The sequence below is a fragment of the Carassius gibelio genome, chromosome B15 (genome assembly GCF_023724105.1).
Source record: "Carassius gibelio isolate Cgi1373 ecotype wild population from Czech Republic chromosome B15, carGib1.2-hapl.c, whole genome shotgun sequence".
Lineage (NCBI taxonomy): Eukaryota > Metazoa > Chordata > Actinopteri > Cypriniformes > Cyprinidae > Carassius > Carassius gibelio.
This window is the reverse complement of record NC_068410.1, coordinates 15,026,624-15,048,187: the sequence shown is the minus strand read 5'-3', so window position 1 is coordinate 15,048,187 and position 21,564 is coordinate 15,026,624. Positions and strand designations below refer to the sequence as shown.

The window sequence follows — 21,564 nt, the reverse complement described above, 5'->3', positions numbered from 1 at the left end:
CAAGTCATTTTTTTCCTCAGAAGTCATTTTAATTGTTTTTTGTTTTGTTTTTTTGACCCCCCAAAAAAATCATTTCCACCACTGTACATTTCGACTACACGTTATTTCACACGAAGTGCTTGATATACATAAGTCCGTCAGTTTCTGATTAAGTCCAGCTCACCGAGTCTCAGTGTCTCTGTGTGGGTATGAAACAGGTCTGTCTGTGAGAGGGGTCATCCGTCTCGGAGACCCCGACCTTGCTGCCAGCATTGGAAAAAGCGGGTGTGGTTGGGCATGTATATAAGCAGCAGGTAGAGACCTACTGAGCGAGGTGTAATGTGGGAGCCCTGTACTGGGGTAAGCCGCCGCGAAGAGTCCTGGATGTTGTAAGTGAGGATCCAGTGCACTATGATGCATAGCCAGCAGGTGGCTACGCTCGCTTTCCTCTCTCAGGAAGGCCATACGCTGCCGTTCCTCCAGTTGACTCCTTTGCATCAAGGCCATGGACTGCAGAAATGGCTCACGGGGGTAAGCAGGGTGCCCCATCATGGCACGTTGCAGGGGGTCATTTCTTATTAGGAGGTCCTTGCCCATGGAGTCCCTACGAGGAAGATCTAAGCCTCGGTAAACATTCCGCATAGACTCCCAGTGCTGAGGCGAGTAAGGCAGCCTTTCGGCTCCAGGAAGTGGACCCATTCCCAGAAAAGGTGAGACTAGCCTTGTCCTGTCAAGACCAGAATGTCCAGCTGGGATTCCTATTGGCAAAGGAAGAGTTGAAAGAGGTGAAGGGTTAATAGCAGAGACTCTGGGATCCTGCCATGGTTTTTCCAAAGCTTTCTGGTGTGTTGTAACCTCATGGTCCTGGTTGTCTCTCTTCTCCTCCTTCACCCTCACCTTGCTGCTCTTTGCATGCGGTTCATATTCGACTCTAATCTTCTTCTCAGCTGGCTCCCAGGGTTGGCTATCACTGTTTGGCCGCTTGAGATCCTCTCTCTGTTGCTTGGGTGATGAACTCTCTTTTCCTGCTGGCTTGTCCTCAGCGGGCTGCTGCTGCTCACTTTTGACATCCTTTTCTTTTTTGTCACTTTGGATCTCTTTGTGTTTTGGCTCCTCGGTTTGTCGAGTTGGTTGCGGAAGCTCTTGGGCTTGTGTTTTCTCTCTTGTCTGCTCCTCTTCCTTGGTCTCATCAGGAGAGGAACTTTTGACGGACTCTGTTGGTTGTTTGTTGTCCAGTGCACTGTTCCTGATGGGTGACAAAAGCCTCCGATTTGATTTCTCTTTTGGCTCCCTGCAATGATTGAAATAAATAATTTTCCAATTAAACTCTTAACCAGGAGGTCAACTCTAAGAATTCTTGATCAGGTAGGTTATCTAGCACCAGGGGTGTCCAAACCTGTTCATGGAAGTCCAATGTCCTGCAGTCCTGAGATTAAATACAACCTGCCCCAAACTCACCTGCCTAGAGCTTCCTTAGGTAATCTTTAAGACCTTAATGAACTGGTTTAGGCACTTAATTAAAACTGAAGATACACTTTGCAGGACATTGTCCTTCCCGCGATCAGGAATGGACACCTCTGGCTTAGGCAGTTTGCTCCTGAAACACATCATGGAGGCCTACATAACTTTAGAAGGCAAACTGATAGCATTCCCAACGGTTCAATAACAGTTGCTCGGCTAGTGCAGGACTCCTTGGAAGTTCCCAGTTTGAATTTTTTTCCAGAACAAAGTCCCCATTTAGCAAATATGGTAGCAACCGGGTCACAAACTTTCAGGGATGCACATGCTGACTAAGGGACTGTCATTGAGGTGAATTCTAACGGACATGATTCTGTCAAGATCATCTTGATCTTGGAATCGCAAAATAGTGGGTACTTACCATTCCTTGTCATCTTTGTTGTCTAGGGAATCTCTCTTCATCGCTGCTCTGTCCGGTATAGAGAGAGCTCTCTCAGTTTCAGAAGGCCTTGGACACAGAGGCAGCGTTGGGAAGGATGAGGGTGTCTGGTGCAATCTGTTCCAGGTCTCCAGTTGTCCACTTGAAGTTGGCATCGTTTTACCATCTTTAGTCCCTTGTGCTGAATTTGGTGCTGTGAATGCATAATTATCATCAGTCATGAAAGACTGCATTTTTAACCTACAGCAAAAGCAGATCCTTTCACGTCAGGACAAAAGATATCCTTACTTAGTGATGGGTTTCCTAGTCCTCCAAAGGCAGATGAGCTCAGTGTACTTAGCCCTCCAAAGGTGAGTGGCTTATTAAGAGTCTCTACACAATAACAAGAGATAAGGCAGTTTAGAATTTCAGGAGTAATGTTGGTCTAATATGAATTAAATTTTAAAGTCAGACGTGATCTTACCATGATGGGGGATTACACTGTGGAGATTGTTTGGGGTATGGGGTAAGGGTCCATAGGGCGAAACTGAAGGGTGTGTGGGACCTAACAAGAAAGATACTGGTGAGGACAGTCCTGTTTCTGTCAGACAATCTCTTATAAAAATCACAGGACACTGCTTAATGTTGACACTGGCAGTACCTAACCCTACCCCAGTCCTGTTTCTTAAGAGCCAACGTCCTGCAGAATATAGCTCCAGCTTGCCCTAAAATACCTGGAAGTAATCCTTTAAGTAATCCTGAAATCTTTAATTAGCTAGTTCAGATGTGTTTAATTACAGTTGCAGCTGAACTCTGTAGGACACTGGCCCTCTAGCAGGAGAACGGGACTACCCTAAAATCAATGGGAAGTACCAGGTGGATAAGAATGCACTGTTAATCCATAAACCTATAATCTAATTGGTTGATGGGATGTTGTTCCAGGACCAACAATTTAGTGATCCAGGAACATCCAATTTGGCTAAATTACAGTCACTAGTGTGGATTTGATCCCTGCTGTAATTTGTACCTGCATTAGAGAGGATTGTGGAGGGACGGGGTAAATCACGTGGCTGCAGTCCCATGAAGCTCGAGACAGGTGATCGATTCAGAAACTCAGGCTTAAATCCAAAATCTAATTTATGTGGCTCAATCTGCATCTGCTTCTGTAACCGCAGAAATAGAAAATGGTTATATTAATTACAGCTTACTATATCCAAAACTGGATATATTCCACATCTTAAAAAAAAGAATAATTATTTCTTTTGCATTTACCTTAATTTTTTGCTGATGATGGTAAACTTGCCATGCAATGTGGACGTGCATTGCACACCACTTCCCAGGTTTCTGAGGAAAATGAAAAAAACAAAACAATGAATGATGGGTAAAGAATTGTGATTTACTAGGTTAATAAAGAGGAGTTGGATCACATGTAAACCTTACCTTTGGTTTAGGACACATGGTGTCAAGAAGCTAAAAAAAACAAACAAACATTACATTTCCCTTGTTATATTTCTTTAATGATAGACAGAACAGCTGTAAATATTTAATGATATGAACATATATGGCTCAGATTTTGACCCATTAGAGAAGCCTTGCATTGGATGCAAAACTGAAACTTACTCTGGAGTCCTTCTGTAAAAGCTGGTGTGGCACAGATCCTGGCCTTGACACCACATCTAGTGGGTTGGAGGCCTGCAAACAGAAAATTAGTGAATACTACGTCTATATTCAATTAAATTATTAACATGATCATGAATCGTGCCCTGTTCTTCCACAGCACACGTTCTCTTTTATATAAGTGTGGCTAATCCAGCCTTTACATTTATTATTCATGGCCTTTAAAAACAGGCTTTGCAAATGTGGGTCTGAAAATAAACACTTTGCAGAATCTCATCTGAAAACTATAGAAAACTGTTCTGTTTTTTCTTTTCTTTCTTTGTGGGAGGTCACCTCAACTCAAGAATTATCACGTTATTATTCACAGGCTTCCTTTAAGCGACGTCAAGGCCTTTTAAGAATGCTGTGTTTCAAACAAAACAGAAAGCTAAGAGACAGAGTGGCAGACAGACCTTGGGCTGAAAAGCTCCCTGGAGAGAGCTGAATGGTCCAGCAGGTGGAACCATAGGTGGTATTCCAGTCATTACTGATGGATAGGACGGGACCAACTGTAGGGAAACAGCAGAAAAATGTCATTACTTTCAGGAAACAAAAGCGTGTTCATGCTGATTTAAGACACAAAAGCTTTTCTGTTTCTGGCCTCTAAAGTGAAATCAAAATTGACCCCATTAAATCAAAGTACATTGCTGAACCTAAGTTTACATCTCACGATTTGTTTTTCAATTCTAATTTTGTGGCATTTCCGCCTTTATTATCAAAGAACAGGTCAGGCCTGAGAGGAAGCGAAGTAGGAGAGAGATGGGGTCCTCTAGTTGGGATTCGAACTCGGGACACCCGTAGCAAAACAGCACTGTATGTCGACAAGCTTCTGCCACTGAATAAAAAATACTAAAGGAAATTGTGACTCAATTCTTCTTTGCTTTCAACTGCAAATTTATATAGATATAGTTTATTAGATAAAAGAATTAAAACGTATTTAGAATTGTCTAAGAATTGCAAGAAACAAAGTCAAAATTGTTCTGACTTTTTTCACATCCCACAATTGTAATGGTAATTCCAACTCTGATTTATGAATTTCTTGGAATTGCAAGTTTATCTCTCACATTTTGAACATCTCAGAATTGCCAAAAAAATTACAAAAGTCACAATTACCTTTTTTTTTTTTTTTTTTTATTCAGTGGTGGAAACAGGGTGAATGAGATGGATGAGTAAAAGAAACATGCAACTCAAATCACTGGCCATGGTGTGCACAAGATATAACTTACATTGTGTCTATGGAAGTTATCCACTTTAGCGGGGTATTTGTCAAACTGTAAGAAAAGAGAAAAAGATATTAACCTTCACTTAGTGAACTGTCAGAATTTCAGCTCAAAACATAGATTATTATGAGCACTGATTATGAGTATTTCTCCTCACTTGTCTGGCAGGGCTACGCACCAGTGGTGCTGCTGGGCTGGGGACGATGGAATGGGGGAACGGAGTGAAGGTGTGCTGATGTGTGTGTTGGTGTGTGTGCTGGTGCTGGTGGAACTCTGTGCGCAGACAGGCCGGGGGAGCTGGAGCGCCTCCTCGATCGACAGTCTGGGAGGCCAAGAAGCGAGAGTTTAACTCTTGCCGCAGTAGATCATGATCTAAGGGACACACGACAGAGCGAATCAGAGCACAGCTAACAGATATGGGATTTATTTTTTCAGTCTGTATGGTGCTGCTGTACCTGTGTAAGGAGCTGTTGCTGGCGCGCTGGGCACTGGCAGAGCACTTCCTGTTAGGAGGGGAGGAGGAGGAGCCAGGGCTGTCGTCGGGGCAAACATGTTGAGATGTTTAGAGATGGGGATGATAACAATGCTCTTCTTTACTTGTGCTGATGCACTCCACGTGCACAAAAATGACTACAAACAGCTTGTTCCTTCAGTTTTCCTTCAGTCCTTCTTGAGTTCTAAATGTCTCCTCCTCGTGGCATTTTGATCATTGTTTTCTGCTTTCGCATTTGTGGTATTAGCAACATCAGCAAGACCTGAAAGTCAATAAAAATACTGAGTCAACACATGGCATACTAGGCCAGACAATTAGAGAATCCATCTAACCAAACGGTGATTTAGTCACTTTGAGTAGAGCAAGGTTACACTGATTGCCTCATCACAATGCTACACTCTGTGCCCACTTCTATCTGTAAAATTATGGTCCCTAAATATAGAGTCATAACGCAAGTTTTTTAAATATTGTTGAATTTTTGATGGGTTTAATTAAGTAATATACTATACATTTGCATTTACAGCTCATGGTAAGTCTGTAAAAGTAAAAAAAAAACAAACAAAAAAACTCCTGGAACCAGACTTTTGCAATCAATTCCTGATTTAAATGAACTCATCTCTTTAATTTTTCTGTTAGAAATGTCACATTATGGGGGAAAAAATGGGTTACAGTTCACACCGATATTAATAAGCATTCTTGGACTACTATTTCTTATGAGCAATGATAAAACTGCATAGACTATTTGAGGTAATACTGTAGTTCTTACCAAAAATCTGAAAAATGTACATACAGTACCACTGAAATGTTTAGGGGAAGTAAGATTTCTTTTGTAAATGCTTTTTCAGTTATAGTGCTATAAATGAATCAAAAGTGATGGGGAAAATGACATTTATAATAGTACAAGAGATTTTTCAACTAAATACTGTTCTTTTGAACTTTTAATGTTTGTAATAATAAGAAATGTTTATTGGGCACCAAATCAGTATATCAGAATTATTTCTGAAGGATCATGTGACACTGAAGACTGGAGTAATGATGCTGAAAATTCAGCTTTGCCATCACAGGAATGAAATACCATTATTAAAAAATAAATAAATAAGAGTTGTAATGATATTTTACAATAGTAATTTTTTTTCTTTAATGAGCACTTCAGTAAGAGACTTCATTAAAAAACATTTTAAAAAAATGTATCACTCCTATTTTAAGCAAAGATTACATGGGAAAATTGGATACCATTCGACTTGGTATGATGCATCGAATCTAAAGAGACCAGTTTTGTCATTTTTGGCCCAACCGTTCAGAAGTTATAAGCAGTAGGTGGCACAGTGCCGAAACGCTACAGGTAGTCTCAGGTCATGCTTGTTATAACACTCACCAAGATTTGTCTCAATATGTCTAATTGTTGTGGCGATATAGCCTTACATGCATTTTTGCGTGCTGTTCATATAATTCTTTTGCATGTTATTCAAGAATGATTGGACAAATCAACTTGAATTAACTTTAACTTCTTGCCAGCATGGTCTGAAGATAATCTGGTTACATTTTCATGTCAGTCGGTGCAACAGCCTATCGTATACAATAGGTACCTTTGGTTCTTGGCCCCTAATAATAAAAAAAAGAGTAGGATATCTCTGTTTTTACAGCATTAGCCTTTTCATGCATTGCCATACCACTGATGATGTCGGTTTCACCGTGACATTTACTGGTCCCTCCCGGGGGCGCTAATAATGAATGCAAATGTGATGAAGGGGTGAAATCCCTTAGGGATTGGCCCATCTATACAACCTGCAATTACCTCCTTTTGAACAGCACTCATGCACATAAAGCAAAGCAGTAAATCTCTTTTGTGTAGAGCTGTCAATTTGGGCCTTTTCTCCAGTACTGCAGTATCTATAGTGAAAGGTCTTTTGAGAGCCCCATAATGGATTGTTAGCTTCTCCGAGGGGTAGACCTCCTTTGGCGAACACCAGGGGTCCATGGAGGAGGGAAACACAAGGAGCAACTTATTCGCCTGAGCTGAGCTCCAAATCCCTTGTGATGAGCTGTTTGTAGGAGGACACAGGTGCAGGGGTCATTCAAATGGTTGGGAACAGTAAACACGCGTGGAGAAGCGTCCGAGACGTGAATGCCAAGAATGCAATACTTTATAAACTTCCAGATGAAGGCAGGAGTCTCAAGGGAGGAGAACAGACTAGTCCGCCACATGCCACAACGCAATAGCTGGACCGGCTACAGACTAATCGAGTAAAGCTAAATAACAAGCACACAGAGTCCCTAATAGACCCCCATAATGGCACTGGTGTTTAAATCTAATTTGCATCCCGTTTAATCAAAGAACAGCATGTGCTGATGTACCCTTCCATCAGACGATGCAATAAGCAAGAAATGAAAAATCTGGCTCGTGTTTATAAGACTGGTTTCGCTTAAACTGCTTGTTTTCAATTAGTGTCATGGCACGGTAATGCTCTATTTTGATGCAGGTCAGGAATCAAGCTAAGTCTCTTTTTTGGAGCTGTCAGGCCACCAGCGAATTTGTCGTCTTGTGTCAGTTGGCAGCTGCCTTCCCCGAGCCATTTTTGTCATTCATCAAGCCCATTACTGGCCTAACCCTTCCAGGCATGCAGAAACGAATGGTCTAATCCCTTCATTCTCACAAAGACAAGATTAGCTGGAGGTTAAACACTCGTGTTCTTTAAATTTTGTCCTTGACGGGGTGCCAGGGGAAAGCTCTTAATCTCGTGGAGGAGCAGTTGGAGGGAGCTTTGTGTGCATACAGAAGTAGACGAGCGTGGCTCAGGCGGAGCGCAGGTAAGCCCTCCTAGAAACTCCTCATAATCTTCCAATCATGAGCATGTTTACCGTAGCCGTCCCTCAGCGGTTTCGTGCTCGCAGATGGCAGGAGACGTCTCATAAATCATCCGGTGGCATCGAGAGGCCGTGTGCGTTATTGCTAGGGCACAGTTGGCAAATGACTCAAACTGAGAAACAGTTGTTCTTGTGTGCTGACAGGTTCCCACGTGTGTGAACGAAGCCCACTCAGCTAAGGTGCATCTGTTCGGCTGCACCTCTCTGACACTTCTGAACAGTCTCCGACGAGAAGAAACCACTTCGCGGTTGGATTTCAGTTGCGTGGGTTTGTATCGCTGAAATATGCTAAAACAAATGCTCAAACTTCGCCATTCAGGATTAGTCATCAACTGAAAACAGCTTAAAAAAGCTCCTACCTCTATGTCTCTGCGCTCTCCACACCCCTGAACCGTGTATGAATCCACTAGAAATGTGTGGGTTCGGTCGTTCTAGGCTGTAGCTGGCAGGTTTAGAGAGTTGTCTCTGGTGCAGCGTTCAGCAGGCGTTCAACAGCTCTTGAATGAGACACAGGGGAACAGTATCTCTCTATTCTCAACTTGCCAGTCTGTCTGCAGGATCACAGTCTGTGGTGTTGGGTATCACACAGACTAAGCGAACACTTCCTTTATGGCAGTGCTCTCTCTCTCTCTTTCTCTCTCTCTCTCTCTCTCTTCCACTTAATACATCAAAGCAAAAAGCCAACTGGGTGGTATGCACAGGATTTTAAGCACATGCTTACTGTTATTTTTTTTATGGATCAAATCAGTAATTCTATTAACTAGCTGCATGCATATAACTAGCACATTGGCTGTAAGTAGTTCTTATAAAGCACATATTAATGCCTTATTCTATAAGACAATTTTTTTACATCCCTTAATCCTACCCCATACTTAAACTAAACAACTACCTTATGAACTATTAATAAGTAGCAAATAAGGAGTTTACTTAAAAAAAATGTATATATATATATATATATATATACTCCAAAACCTAATTTCATCAGCCATTTACAGCATATGACAGAATCAAGGCGTATCTGAGCAAGTCATCTCTTGTTATTATAACGTAATCCCTTCCCAAAGGATGATGAGAAAGGCCAGTTCAGGACACAGACTAAGGATGTATAAATTGCTGTGAGCGAAATGACTGCATTCTCCCCACAGTCAGTACAATAGGCGGCGGTGCTCAGCATAGACCGGTTTCATTATTCAGCGCTCATGTTTCGTTCAGTCTGGGATTAGTGATGGGGATGTAGGCCGGCCACGCACACAATGGCTCCTGATGCCTGTGGGATGTGTTGTACCTCCCGCTTCTGAGAAACCGAGCCCCTGGAGCGCCAGTAAAACAATCAGCGGCGTGAAGGACACTAGAGACCCGGATCCTCAGCTCTAACAGACTTAACTGATGATAAAGGGCTCGTTGTGAGTCTTATTGCAGCGGTCAGTCACGGCTGTAACGTGTGTGAGAGCTGGGGGCAAAGTGAGCACTAAAGGTGGATAGTCAAAGTGTATATTTGAGTTGTGCTGAAAGCTCCAAACAGTCAGCTGTCTCGCTGATCTCTCAACAGCGCCGATCTCGGCTATACACTATCCCCCGATGCTTGGGCCCGTCCCGGCTCGGGTTACCTCGTGAACAATACCAACCCTGTTCTGGCTGCCTATCTCACAGACTTCGTTGTACTAACATGTATACCTATGTCTGCAATGGATAGGGGATGAACAGATTATTCTGTGGCCTTGAATAGTTTCACTTCGACTTTGAAAGTGATCATGTCTGTGAAATGCATTTTGGGCCCTGGATGGCATTTAATCTTAACACAGCTTTAACAAGCATCGCAGGAACGTGAAAAAGCCTCTATCCGGGCCAGTCACTGCACATCGGCCAAAACCGTGGGCTGAAGCAAAGACAGCTCTGTGAATAGCGGTTCAGTTATTCCTGGCAGAAACGCATTACGGCGATAAGTGCTGAGGGAAGCTGTCAACTTTTGACAGCCGAGTGTTGGGCGAACAGATTACACAGCTCCTCGGCGAGCCTGCTCGTATTAGCATTAACCACACACACAACCATAACAACAGAAGGTCAAACATAGTCTAGTGCTTATGTGAGGGATTCTTCAGTGAGGGAAATCATCATATTAAAGAAGAAAGCTTCCGAACATTATAATAGCTTGAAACTAGCTGTTTTCTTTTCCCATGTATTTGAATATGTAACTTATTCCTGTGCTGGCAATGCTAAATCTTCTGCATTTATTACTCATCTTCAGTATCACATGATCCCTCAGAAATCATTTTAATATGCTGATTTGCTGCAAAGGAACAGTATATTGACTGAGTTAAAAAAGACAGATTTGGGAACACATAATACAGAAAGATGACAATTTGAAGACCATGAATGGCATTAATTGTCTATAAAATGTCAATAATACGCGTCAGTTATTTTTTAAGTCTATTAACCAAATCATTTAATATTTGTATTTATTAATCTAATCTTTTTTTTATTTTATTTTTTTTACTGATTATTCAATATTTTTTGGTGAAAAACAACCACAAACAAAACAAACCTGGATGTCATTGCTTTATTACCACAAAATGTATCTGTTTTATCTATTTCAACTTTGTATCTGACTGAATAATCACCTATATTCAGACACAGCTCGTCTGTAAATGTCATCAGAACTCTATTGCTGCCTCTAAAAACACACACCTCTAAAGGATTAGGAATATGATGTGTGTCATTCAAGGAGGAAATGTCTAATTAAAAACTCAATTCTGAGAAGCATTTGGCAGAACGCTGAGAAATAAAACAGACCCTGAAAGCTGTCTAATCCCCTTATGATTGAGACAAGCGTCCTTTAACTCAATTGCATTAAGATGGCTTAAGGTTTAATAGGCTTCTCAAAACATTGCTGCACTATGTGTTCGCATCCTTCTGTTATCTTAGACAGCCAATCAGATTAAGCCAAAGGAAAGTTATTTTATAAGCAGTGCTAAAACACATGAAATGTTATTGCACATGAGGAGCTCTGTACTCTGTAGAAGCAGTCTGATCCATCAGTCTATTGAAGTTCCAGCCCAGCGATACTGAATAGACCTTGGCCCTTGCTGACAAATGTGCCAGACAAGAGCCTCCAAAGCACCCGCTCTAACATAAAGACGTAAATTCCATTAACTATTGCTGGTGACTCTATGAAAGTAATCTGGTTAAGTTCTTAAGTGCCTCTGATTTGATTTCAGCATGCTTAAGAAGGAAAAACTGCATAAAGGAAATGATGAGGATAAGTGATATAGAGAGAAACAATTGTGGTTTTCATGAATGCTTCATGATTTAAATGTTAAGTGTACCAAATAAAAATAAATGCATGACAGAGAATGTCTTGTTAAATAAATCAGCAAGGCTAAAGTGTTTCTGGGCGGGCTGGCTGGCTGTGGAGTGACTGACCCTCTATCCGATTAAGTGGAAGATTACTAGCACGTACTTGGCCTGAAAGCACCCACCTCCTAAGTTATCAAAATGCTAATTGGCTCTACGGATATTGCGTTTTACATCCTTGTACTCAACCCAGAAGATTTTTCATCATGCCATCTGCCCAATGCAGGAACAAAGTATCTTGTAAATGTTTTGTTTTCGTAATTCATTATATTACAGAATGGAAATGTGATGCTTCAAATGTGAAAACATTCTTAACCTTGGAAAAAAAAAAGTCATGAGCTGCACCTTTGTAATGACCAAAGCTGAGAATATATAGCAAGCTTAATAGTCAAAAAATGCCGATTAGCGATTTAACGATTCGTTCTCATTGGAATAAGGAGTGATGTGATGACATTATCATTGGATAATTGAGTCTATCTATCAAACCTATCAAGAGGTGTTAGATATAATGCCTGCTCATGAATTCTCATACAGGGAGGTAAATAAACACAATACTGAAGGCAGCTCAATTGGTAAAGCATTGACAAGCGTAAGGTTGGGGGTTCGATTCCCCGGGGAACACATGATAGATAAAAATTGATAGCCTGAATGCACTTGAAGTCGCTTTGGATAAAAGCGTCTGCTAAATGCATAAATGTATTTTTTACATTTTTATTTAGTAATGGTGATGTTATTAAATGTGAGGTGTACATACCTGCATTTGGAGGAGGGAATATCTCTGTCAGAGCAACCTGCAATATTAATACATTTCAGTAAAAATTCTGCTTTAGCCATCACAAACATGTGAACCACAAGAGGACACTGTTTCACCACTGCAAAACCTGACAAGCGGCTTCACTCCTTTAAATCCCAACGCTTTCAAAGGAAATGAACTAAAAAATAATAGTTTTCCCATGCTTCAAAACATGAAACAAACACATGGGTAAAATCAAAAGGCATCAAAAATGTAATTATACAAATTTTTCATAACCACTAATTTCAAGAATTAAAGGCATGTCTCACTTTTGCACTTTTATCCAAAATGCACAGCAAAAACAATCAACCCATATCCAAATTTTAAAGTAGTAAAACATTTTCAGAAGCACTTACCCCAAAAAAACACTGACGCGATAAGGCAAGAAGACCCTTCTCAATGTAATCCAAAATACTGCCAATTTTTTTTTCAACTATCCAATGCTTTTCAGAGTACAGTCACTCCAGTACCAGAACACAAAAGTGTTAAAAAGTGGTTTCCTATAAACATCTAGGAGCTCTGACAAATTGTTTGTTTTTACCCTTTGAACATCAGGGCATGTATGATATTAAACATCCTGAACCAATCCTTTCCAGACACTGAACCGGTATCCAGTAAAATCCTCCAAACACAGTAAACGTGAGGCTCCGAGCTCCTTCACCATCAACAGATTAAGCGCAAATCCACTCAAAGCAGGTTTGAGATCCTTTCCAGAGCGTGTCCGGCTGCACTCAGCTCGGCTCAAGAATGCTCCCTCAGTAGCGAACCGTGCATTCCTGTGATCCCTCCCTCAGCGGACACTCCCACACCTCCCTCCTCAGCCCTGAGAGCGGCACCCCGGCGGCACAACAATTACAACACTCTCCTCCTCTCTGCTCAACACGTACGTATAGACAGTCTAGTGATTATGGCCATCCTCTTAATTACAAGCCCAGAATAACCAGAGGGGACAGGCAACGGGTTCAGAATGCTGATGAGACACTTCCACCTCACACCGAAATGAGACTTCACCCTTATTGGGTGACTTGGCGGCTCCAATTAATGCTTCTGTGCTGATATGCCACCCTGCTTCTTTTGTAGGGTGAGAAAAGGATGATATGATTTAATGCGGTGGTTGCATTTGTACCTGTCACAGCTTATTATAAATGCATCACATAAATGTGAATGTCATGCACACGGTGTCGTGGAATTCTTGGTGAGGTCAGCCAATCGCAAGGCTCTTCTTTGGACAGAAGGCTTGTGAATGTCAGTGGGAAAAGGGCACGGCGAGATGATGAATCACAAGACGGGATATTATCACAACAGATATATCACGTAATTTATTAGAAGCGTCAACACCCCCATGGGATGAGGCACATGAAAGCTCCTGCACTCATCAGCCTCATGTCTTCTGTTGCTAATGCGGTGTCCTCTCTGAACCGGGGATGGGCTCTCTTGGGGAGATAGAAGAAGACTTCAAAGTCCATGGCCCGCCAGGATCGCGGGGAGGTCCCATTCAGTCATTGCCCCTGTCGGCCCTGAGGGAGTTTCTAATTGCATTTCACAGGCTCTGAACAAAACAAGGCCTTGTTCAAGCTGAAGTTGGTCCTCCTGCTGGGACGAAGCTGTGATTTGCGACTCCTCAGCGGGGTGTGGATCTCCAGCTTGCCAGAAAAACATTTTCTGCTTCCTTCTTCTGACTGCACGCACTGGGGCACCCATAGGCGGATGAATACACGGGTGGCACTGAAACCCTCTTCTCCCCTCGGAGGCCGTTCGATCTATGGGACTGGAGGCAGATGTGTGGGGTCTAGATGAAATATTAATTCAGACCTACACGAGAGCCATCAAATATCATCAAACAGAAGAAGATTAGGGGGTTTTCTTTTCATAATTTATAAGCTCCAAATAAAAGCTTCTAGCTGGGCAAGATGTTATTGCTGTGCTTTACTATCCTGACTATGGCGATATGATATTTAATACAAGAATAGACATTATTTATGAGTACTTCAGAAGAAGAGCATTTTGGTTAAATTATTTGTATTATTTTTTTTTTAAATCTTAAGTCGCAAGTATTAAGTGTTCGCACGGAAGCGGCGAGATATATGGCATCTTTGTATGTGATGTTTTGAGATATACAAGCTGCATTCATTCACCGTTCTAACTACTAACTACTCGTTTTTTTGCAACTAATTCTTGTTTTGAACATGACTGGCTACTATAACTATTGCTGCGACTCTAACCTTATCATAATTCAATGCTATTTTTATAAGCATTATTTATTTTGACAAATAAATAGATACATTTTGTTTTGATATTCATAGATTTTTCTACATCACATGGGATTTTAGGATACAGAAGTTTATAAAGCCACTGCTTTTAACTACATTTCAGTACTAGTCCTAATAGTTAGGATTGGTAATTTGACCCAGATCTGAGTATTTAACAACTATTACATTTTCATCACCAAATAATATCAAACATTAATTTCCCCCCAAACTGTCATAATCTCATTTATATGAAACTGAAAAGAGCAGAACATTTTCACGGTGCCATGACAGTTTAAGCAGTTTCCAAAAAAACATAATCATATATTACCAGCGCACAGCATGTGCAACTAACACAAAATAGTAAATCACTCCGAAACTGTGTCATTATAATCATCAAATGCAGAAATACGTAGTCAGATGTGATTACTGAAAATGAGATGTGAAACAAGGGCTTTTATTAACTCAGTGCTCGTTCTAGTAAATTAATTCTAAAACATTTTGTGTAATTATGACAAAGAATCAGTTTACGATAGCGTATGTACGTCTGTCCCAACGTTACCCACCTCCCAAAGCGCTAAAAAAAAACAGAAACGAAGGAAGAATGAGCACACACAAGTTTTCCATCTGTGTTTTCTTAAACACCGAAAGATTCTTGCAAACTCGCCTCAAAGGCAAAGTCATTAGTGCCGACTTGGCCTGATTGTTTTCACTGATTTTCTGTCTGAAGGAGGAGTAAATTGATGCCTTAGCCCTTCAGTTCCAGTCTGGCTATTAATTTCAAAGAGCAGGTTTGGCCCGATGGCCCTTTGAGAGAACGCTGATTTAACTAGATCATTTTTAATGGGGATGGATTCCTTCATACTTGCCCTTTGGAAGAGCTTCTGTCCTCCATAACCACTGGTCTGTAATGGCAAGCTCCTTCTGAGACTATTACTAAGGGCCAATTGGCCTTGAAATGAAATACATAATCTTAATGTACTGGAAGATGTGCGCTCGTGGAATGGAGCGACTCCACACCGCAGGAGTTTTCAGTCAATAAACAGAAATGCTGCGAGAATGTCGCGCTGTCAGATCGACGTAGGCTTCGCAAGCGGGGCGTACGCAAACTCGCATGACAGCCGTTGCTATTTCCAGGAAGAGATAATCGAAGGCATTTGACTTGTGAGAGCCATGGCGAAATAGCAATATTCTTGGATTTCAAAGAGTGTCTAACCACTGAATAGGGTTCCCATACGCCCTTTCATCGGGATGACACAATGTTGCATCTGCTCGGCAAGGGATAAATTAAGCATGTGAAAGTTTTAGTGAAATCCCCATTTTCCAGTTAATCAAATCTCCCATAATCAAATTAGGAGCTGTAATTCCCCAGGATGCGGGTGACAAAAGTGCATTATTCCTGCCTTTGGAGCCACGAGAGAGAAATCAGCGTGAGGCCATTCCCCTCTGCTTCAGTGGCCCTGAATTGAATTGCTCTTCCGACTGACCCGAGCGCAAGAGGCAGGGTCGAGGTAAACTTTGGCAGTGTTTGAGTTCCCAGCTCATTAAAGAGCTGCCTCTGAGGCCACCTCCAGAGACTGTTGAGCCATTCATTAATGAGGGACTTGTGTAATTTTCCCTGGACATCTGTGACGAACAGGCTCTCTTCCCAATGGCGCACAAAAAACACCTCGGACAATGAAGCTCACGTTGATGGCTTAGGGAAACAACCAAGGCAAAACCTCTAAAATAGTCATGCGCTTGCATATCAAATGATTTTCGAGCTTACAAAGCCTGCAGCGATCACCTGTGAGGACTTATTTTCCACTGAATGAAAAGTCTTGGCACATACAGGGAGCACAGAAAGTGGCCTTTTATGCTCGTTTAGCAGGGCGGTAAATAGGCCCATGGAGCATTCGGATGCCACTTATGAAGTGTTCATAACCGATGCGTACCTCGCGGCTTTGCACAACAGCTTCCTTCCAAACCAATTCATATGGCAGCTAATGAATATGCCACTTTAGACTTCATGAATTGTTCCTTTCCGTTCACTGCCCCCAGTGTTAACACCTCTTTATACGATTCTTAACACCTACTGCACTGCCTCTCAAGGTCACTCTGGCTGAACGGAGAGCTGGAGAAAGCCGCACAAAACCTGAGAGGCTCAATTCCTATTCATTTGTCACATTTGCATGCATGCCTCTATACTCAATCACACAAAGGCCACGGTAGCTTAGCCATTGCCCCCTACCAATTACAAATGAGTCCATTAAGCTGTCTGCATCGGGCCCAGCCTCTTCATGGTAATGGCTTGTGAGATTTCCATCATAATCGCCGGGCTCCCACTGCAGTCATGAGTGCAGATGGAGGAGGAGAGTGGGTAAAGAGCTATCAAACGGGGCAAAGTGCATTCCTTCAGCTTTGTTTGTGTGCAGGCGAACTCAAAAGCCAAAGCTTTCTTTAGGAGTGAAGCCTTATTGCAAAATTCTCATGTATTTTAAAGAGCTACATGTGCAAAAATACGGCCCTTGATACTGATCATTATTTTATATTGCAATATATAACCTATTAAGGCATTGATCATTTTTTTATCTAAATAAATCACAAAACAAAAACATCCGTTTATGCATCATAATACATATAATGCACAGTAAGAAAAATGGATATTCATTTTGAGATTTAATTAAGATTGCATTAAAGTTTCATCAAATTATTAGATTTTATTAATTAGATATAGAACTGAACTATCCTTAAGTGAGATGGCAAGAAAGGTAATCCAGTATTGGGTGATATGATAAATAAATAAAAATCTCTATAATGGCAGATATATTGTGCGCTGCTAATAAAAGTGACTAGTGCATATGCAATCTCTACAATATATTATCCTGAACTATTATTATTAGGATTTATAATTGACTTTCATTTTCAATGTCAATATAAAACAAAACCCAACACAGACTATCCTCATTGGTCACTTAATAAAATAATTCTTTATCATTTTTAGACATTTTCAGATTATTTGTTCTGTCAAATCGAGACCATTGTAGAAATGTGGAGAACACTGAAGCAGATGGGATGTTTCTCGTGGTGTCAAATCATTTTCTTCATTGGTTCCAAAAATAAATCGCAGGGGGTGATTACACACCTTCTCTATTGGCGATTTTGGAAGAATAATGTGAACAGCTTTTATTACATGCTGGTTGTTACTCTGACACCTAATTTACAAAGTCTGTTAATGTCTAAAGGGAAATAACAAATCATTTAGGCCATACAATCAATCCCATAAACATTCATTTATCAAGCTCATTTGTGAAGCCTGACCTAGTTCTTTCATGTCATATAACAGGACAACTCTATAAAGGTCTATTCAAAAGTGGAGGTAAATCACAGCTCATAAAAAACCCAGACAAGTCTCTGCATTTTAAAGCAATCATGACATATAAAATTTAAATATAAATTTCATTAAAGGATTTCACATAAGCAATATAAGAAAGCAAGTGCACTATCCAGCAGCCTGAGAGGTTTCACTAGTTCACTAAAGGTTTTAAGATAAACAATAAGCAAGTCATGACTAAAATTTTGTTTTGCACCCCATTGACTTTAATAGCATGGGCAGCTGAAACATTCTTCAAAATATCTTTTATTGTTTGTCTTCCACAGAAAAATAAGATATACTGGGTTAGAAACGACATAAAGGTGGGTAAATGATGATACAATGCTCATTTTCAGGTGAAGTATCCCTTTAAAAACCAACAGTTCCCGGGTAACTGATGTTTGTCAACCTTTAACTCTGCAGCTTGTGAACCTGCAACACTATTTATAAGAGTTACAACCATTCTGCAGCAATACGAACCCTTACAACGAAGTTAAAAACGTATTGCTTCACTCAAACTATATTTCAAAGGACTGTAGACTCTCCTCAACCGTTACATGGTGAGAGTGATTGCAGCAGATCACCTTGAGGATATCAAGCTCTAATGTAGTGCCCCAGTAGTGGAAGACCATGAAGAAAGATGATAGGGCTTCAGAGGTATTAATCACCACGACAGCGAGAGGCTCAGCCTCCAGCCACCAAGGGCTCAGGATAAGCTCGTAAAAATTGCACGGCCCTCCACAGGGCGCTCATGTCTTACTTGTTTATGGCAGCGAGTCCCAGAGGACGTGGCAGTGATGTGCTAGCCTCTAAACCCACGCCGTCAGGAATGATGTATGACCATCATTACCAGAAAATATCACTTCAGCCGACCCATGATCTTGCTCCGCTAAGGGTCATATTATCCATGAAGAACAAATTACAGTCCCCTCCGCACATTTAAATTACTAGCAAAAAAAAATGCTAGTGCGGAGACGGTGATATGTCATCTGTGACAATGCCCCCCAGTGTAATGCAGATAAAAACCCACCTGAGAAATCATCATCCTACAGGATGCTAAAGTTCACTCGCGCTCGCTGTCAAGCAGAAGCAAACATACAGGAAAGGTTGTGCACTTTAATTTCCCCCATTTGAGCAATTAGTATATTTACACAACAAAGACAGTCGTGAAATGGAATCTTCAGATTGTGCTGTTTATTATAAAAGCCTTCTGAGCTTCTATCATTTTTCCTCAGAATTCTCTCATTAAAAGCTTTTTTCCTCACAATTCAGACTTTTTTTTCTTGCTATTGCAAAATCTCACAATTTTTTTTTTTTTTTTTTGCAATTGAGTGTTTAAAATTTCCTGTCCTTTTTACTGAATTCTGAGTTTTTCTGATCCGCCACAGAATAAAAAAAGGTAACATTGATTTTAATTGAAAAACAATATGCAAGCAATTGCGCTCTTTCTGATATTTTTGTTAATCTTTGCAGTTTTTCAATATGTTTGATGTTTGTATCTGTAAATATTTTATTATATACATCAATATATCAATGACTTCTCCATGCTCAAATATCATCATTGCGAAGAGCTTTGCCAACTGTGCTTTTCAGTGTAAATCAGTGTTATATATATTTAATATAGAGTACATTTATTACAATTATGGATTTGGCAGACACTTTTATCTAAAGCAACATAATGTACTCAGGAGATACATTTTTATCAGCGCTTTCATTCCCTGGAAACTGAACCCATGACCTTGGAATTGCTAACACCACGTTCTGCCAGCTGAGCTACAGGAACACCACTTTAAATCCTGATTATGAAAAAAAAAACAAATAAAATCTTACTCATGATATGCATTATGCTTTCTTTTCCAAATCTTTGAAAAAATATAAATATTTATACATGCTTTTTTGAATGATCTTATGTTTTCAAACATTGTTATTCATACAATTCAAAGAAAACTCTAATATTTTGGAAATGGTGCATTTGAGAATCAATCAAAATCATATGATGCATATTTAAGATTTCAGAACCAGTAATGGAGTGTCAGAATTTTCTTAATATAAAATACGGATTTAGTTTGAACACTTTTCTGTACCTGCTAATTTTTATGCAAAACTGAATTTCTACTGATATTATTTTATATTATATGTGCGCATTGAATAATATGGTTTAATAACCTGCAGGACCAGACCTTTTGTTGGAGCGCAGCTCCCATGTAATGCAACAGAATGGACAATTAAAGGTACAGCAGCGTGGTCATTCTCTGCATTCTCTTTGCCTTCGGAAAACAAATCCCCTGCTAATTTATAACCGAGGAGAAACAAGCGGCTGATGAATAGTATCCATTATCATGCATCATTTACTGTAATAACAGGCTGCTATTTCCATACAAGAAATGACAAAAATCCTCCATAAATTAGTTTCGAATTTCGCCTGTGGATGTTGGGAAGAGAATAAAGGAGCTTGTGAGTTCTACCACCCAATATCAATTTCAAGGTCCATTTACTTCTTCATCCCTGATCCCTGCCACGCTGAACAGACGGAGACCCCTGAGTGGGCGCATATGGCAGAGGGCTGGGAGTCCACTGGAGCTGGTAATGATGGCAGCGGTGGACTGGTCCATCACCGTGCCAGCGCTGGGGCTCCATTGGCGCAGAGTAATTGACAGCCATGAGCTTCCCTACAGAGCTCAAACACCGCCGCCTGCTCTCTGGCACACACTCCCTAATTCACACAAGCAGTCTTGGCTGCTGGCTCAGCAGGGGCAGGCCATCCAATTTACAGCTCTGTCCAGCACTGCCCCGGGAGCCATCTCCAGCCTGTCCAGCCGGCCCAACAGAGACTAATGAAGGGCTCCTCCAGCACTTCATACATTATGGAGAGAGCAGAGACAGATCAGGAAAACACTGCCAACACACTCCGCTTTTCTGAACGGAAAGAATCAATTGGGTTGTTGTGGGTAACTGCTTCCCCGCTATGACACCGCTCTCCATTACAAGCGGTGGAGAGAGCGCAAACGAGATATTATTTCTGGCGCTCGTTTACTTACATTCCAAGTTCAAATTTGCTGCACTGCGTGTAAAACCACTTAACTTACCAGCTCCGAAATCAGGAAGATGCTTCACCTTTCCAGGTTATGGTGTGAAACGATCCTTCCTAGATGACCACCTCTCTTTTTCTGTTAATCTGTAGGGGGGCAGGATTCATAATCAGGTCTCGTGTCATTGCGTATACTGCTTAGTGGTGGCTACATAGGTCTGTCTACATAAGCATAGAAGGATTTATGTATCATGTAGCTTCGCTTCATTCTGTTCTTGCATACTTATGAGAGCACAGAGCACACCGGCCCTCCGCTGAGCCTGCCTTGGCATGCTGTTACAATGAAACAAATTGTATTCTGCGATGGCTCCGCATGAGTCTTGGCTTCACTAACGTCCTTGGGATGCTTACCATCTGGCAGTCCCATCACTGTGTTCAGATACACTGCATTACAGAGACAGCACAGAATGCAAAAAAAAAAAAGAAAGTGTTATCAGGTATTTTACTGAAATGCTGGAAAGTTTACTTATCAAGTTAATAATTCAATAACCATTCACTGAGGTGTTATTTTTGTTTATTTATGGCTGACAGCTACAAAAAATCATCTACTAAAAGCCATTTTTAGGCAACTTTGTTATCGTTAACTATAACTGAAACTGTTAAAAAGTATATTTTTGAAATAAAGCAGAAATGAAACAGAATATA

General features: G+C 40.9%; 1 protein-coding gene across 5 annotated transcripts; it reads right to left on the bottom strand.

The window, feature by feature from the left end:
• Positions 1 to 7: 7 nt before the first annotated feature.
• Positions 8 to 21,023, bottom strand: LOC127972920 (autism susceptibility gene 2 protein homolog). 5 transcript variants are annotated; one of them, XM_052576913.1, is made up of 14 exons: positions 20,918 to 21,023; positions 12,195 to 12,231; positions 5,187 to 5,486; positions 4,889 to 5,103; positions 4,738 to 4,782; positions 3,925 to 4,020; positions 3,476 to 3,547; positions 3,296 to 3,325; positions 3,128 to 3,199; positions 2,883 to 3,018; positions 2,340 to 2,420; positions 2,165 to 2,248; positions 1,859 to 2,069; positions 8 to 1,270 (listed from the first exon to the last, which is right to left on the bottom strand). In XM_052576913.1, the coding sequence occupies exons 3-14, from the start codon at positions 5,281 to 5,283 to the stop codon at positions 160 to 162; spliced, it is 2,250 nt and encodes a 749-aa protein (XP_052432873.1). In that variant the 5' UTR covers positions 5,284 to 5,486; positions 12,195 to 12,231; positions 20,918 to 21,023; the 3' UTR covers positions 8 to 159. The 5 variants fall into 5 exon arrangements, with proteins under 5 accessions (XP_052432873.1, XP_052432876.1, XP_052432872.1 ...); XM_052576916.1 differs by lacking the exon at positions 20,918 to 21,023 and adding an exon at positions 12,590 to 13,026 and having other exon boundaries at positions 4,910 to 5,103; XM_052576912.1 differs by lacking the exon at positions 20,918 to 21,023 and adding an exon at positions 12,590 to 13,025.
• Between the last annotated feature and the right edge of the window lie 541 nt (positions 21,024 to 21,564).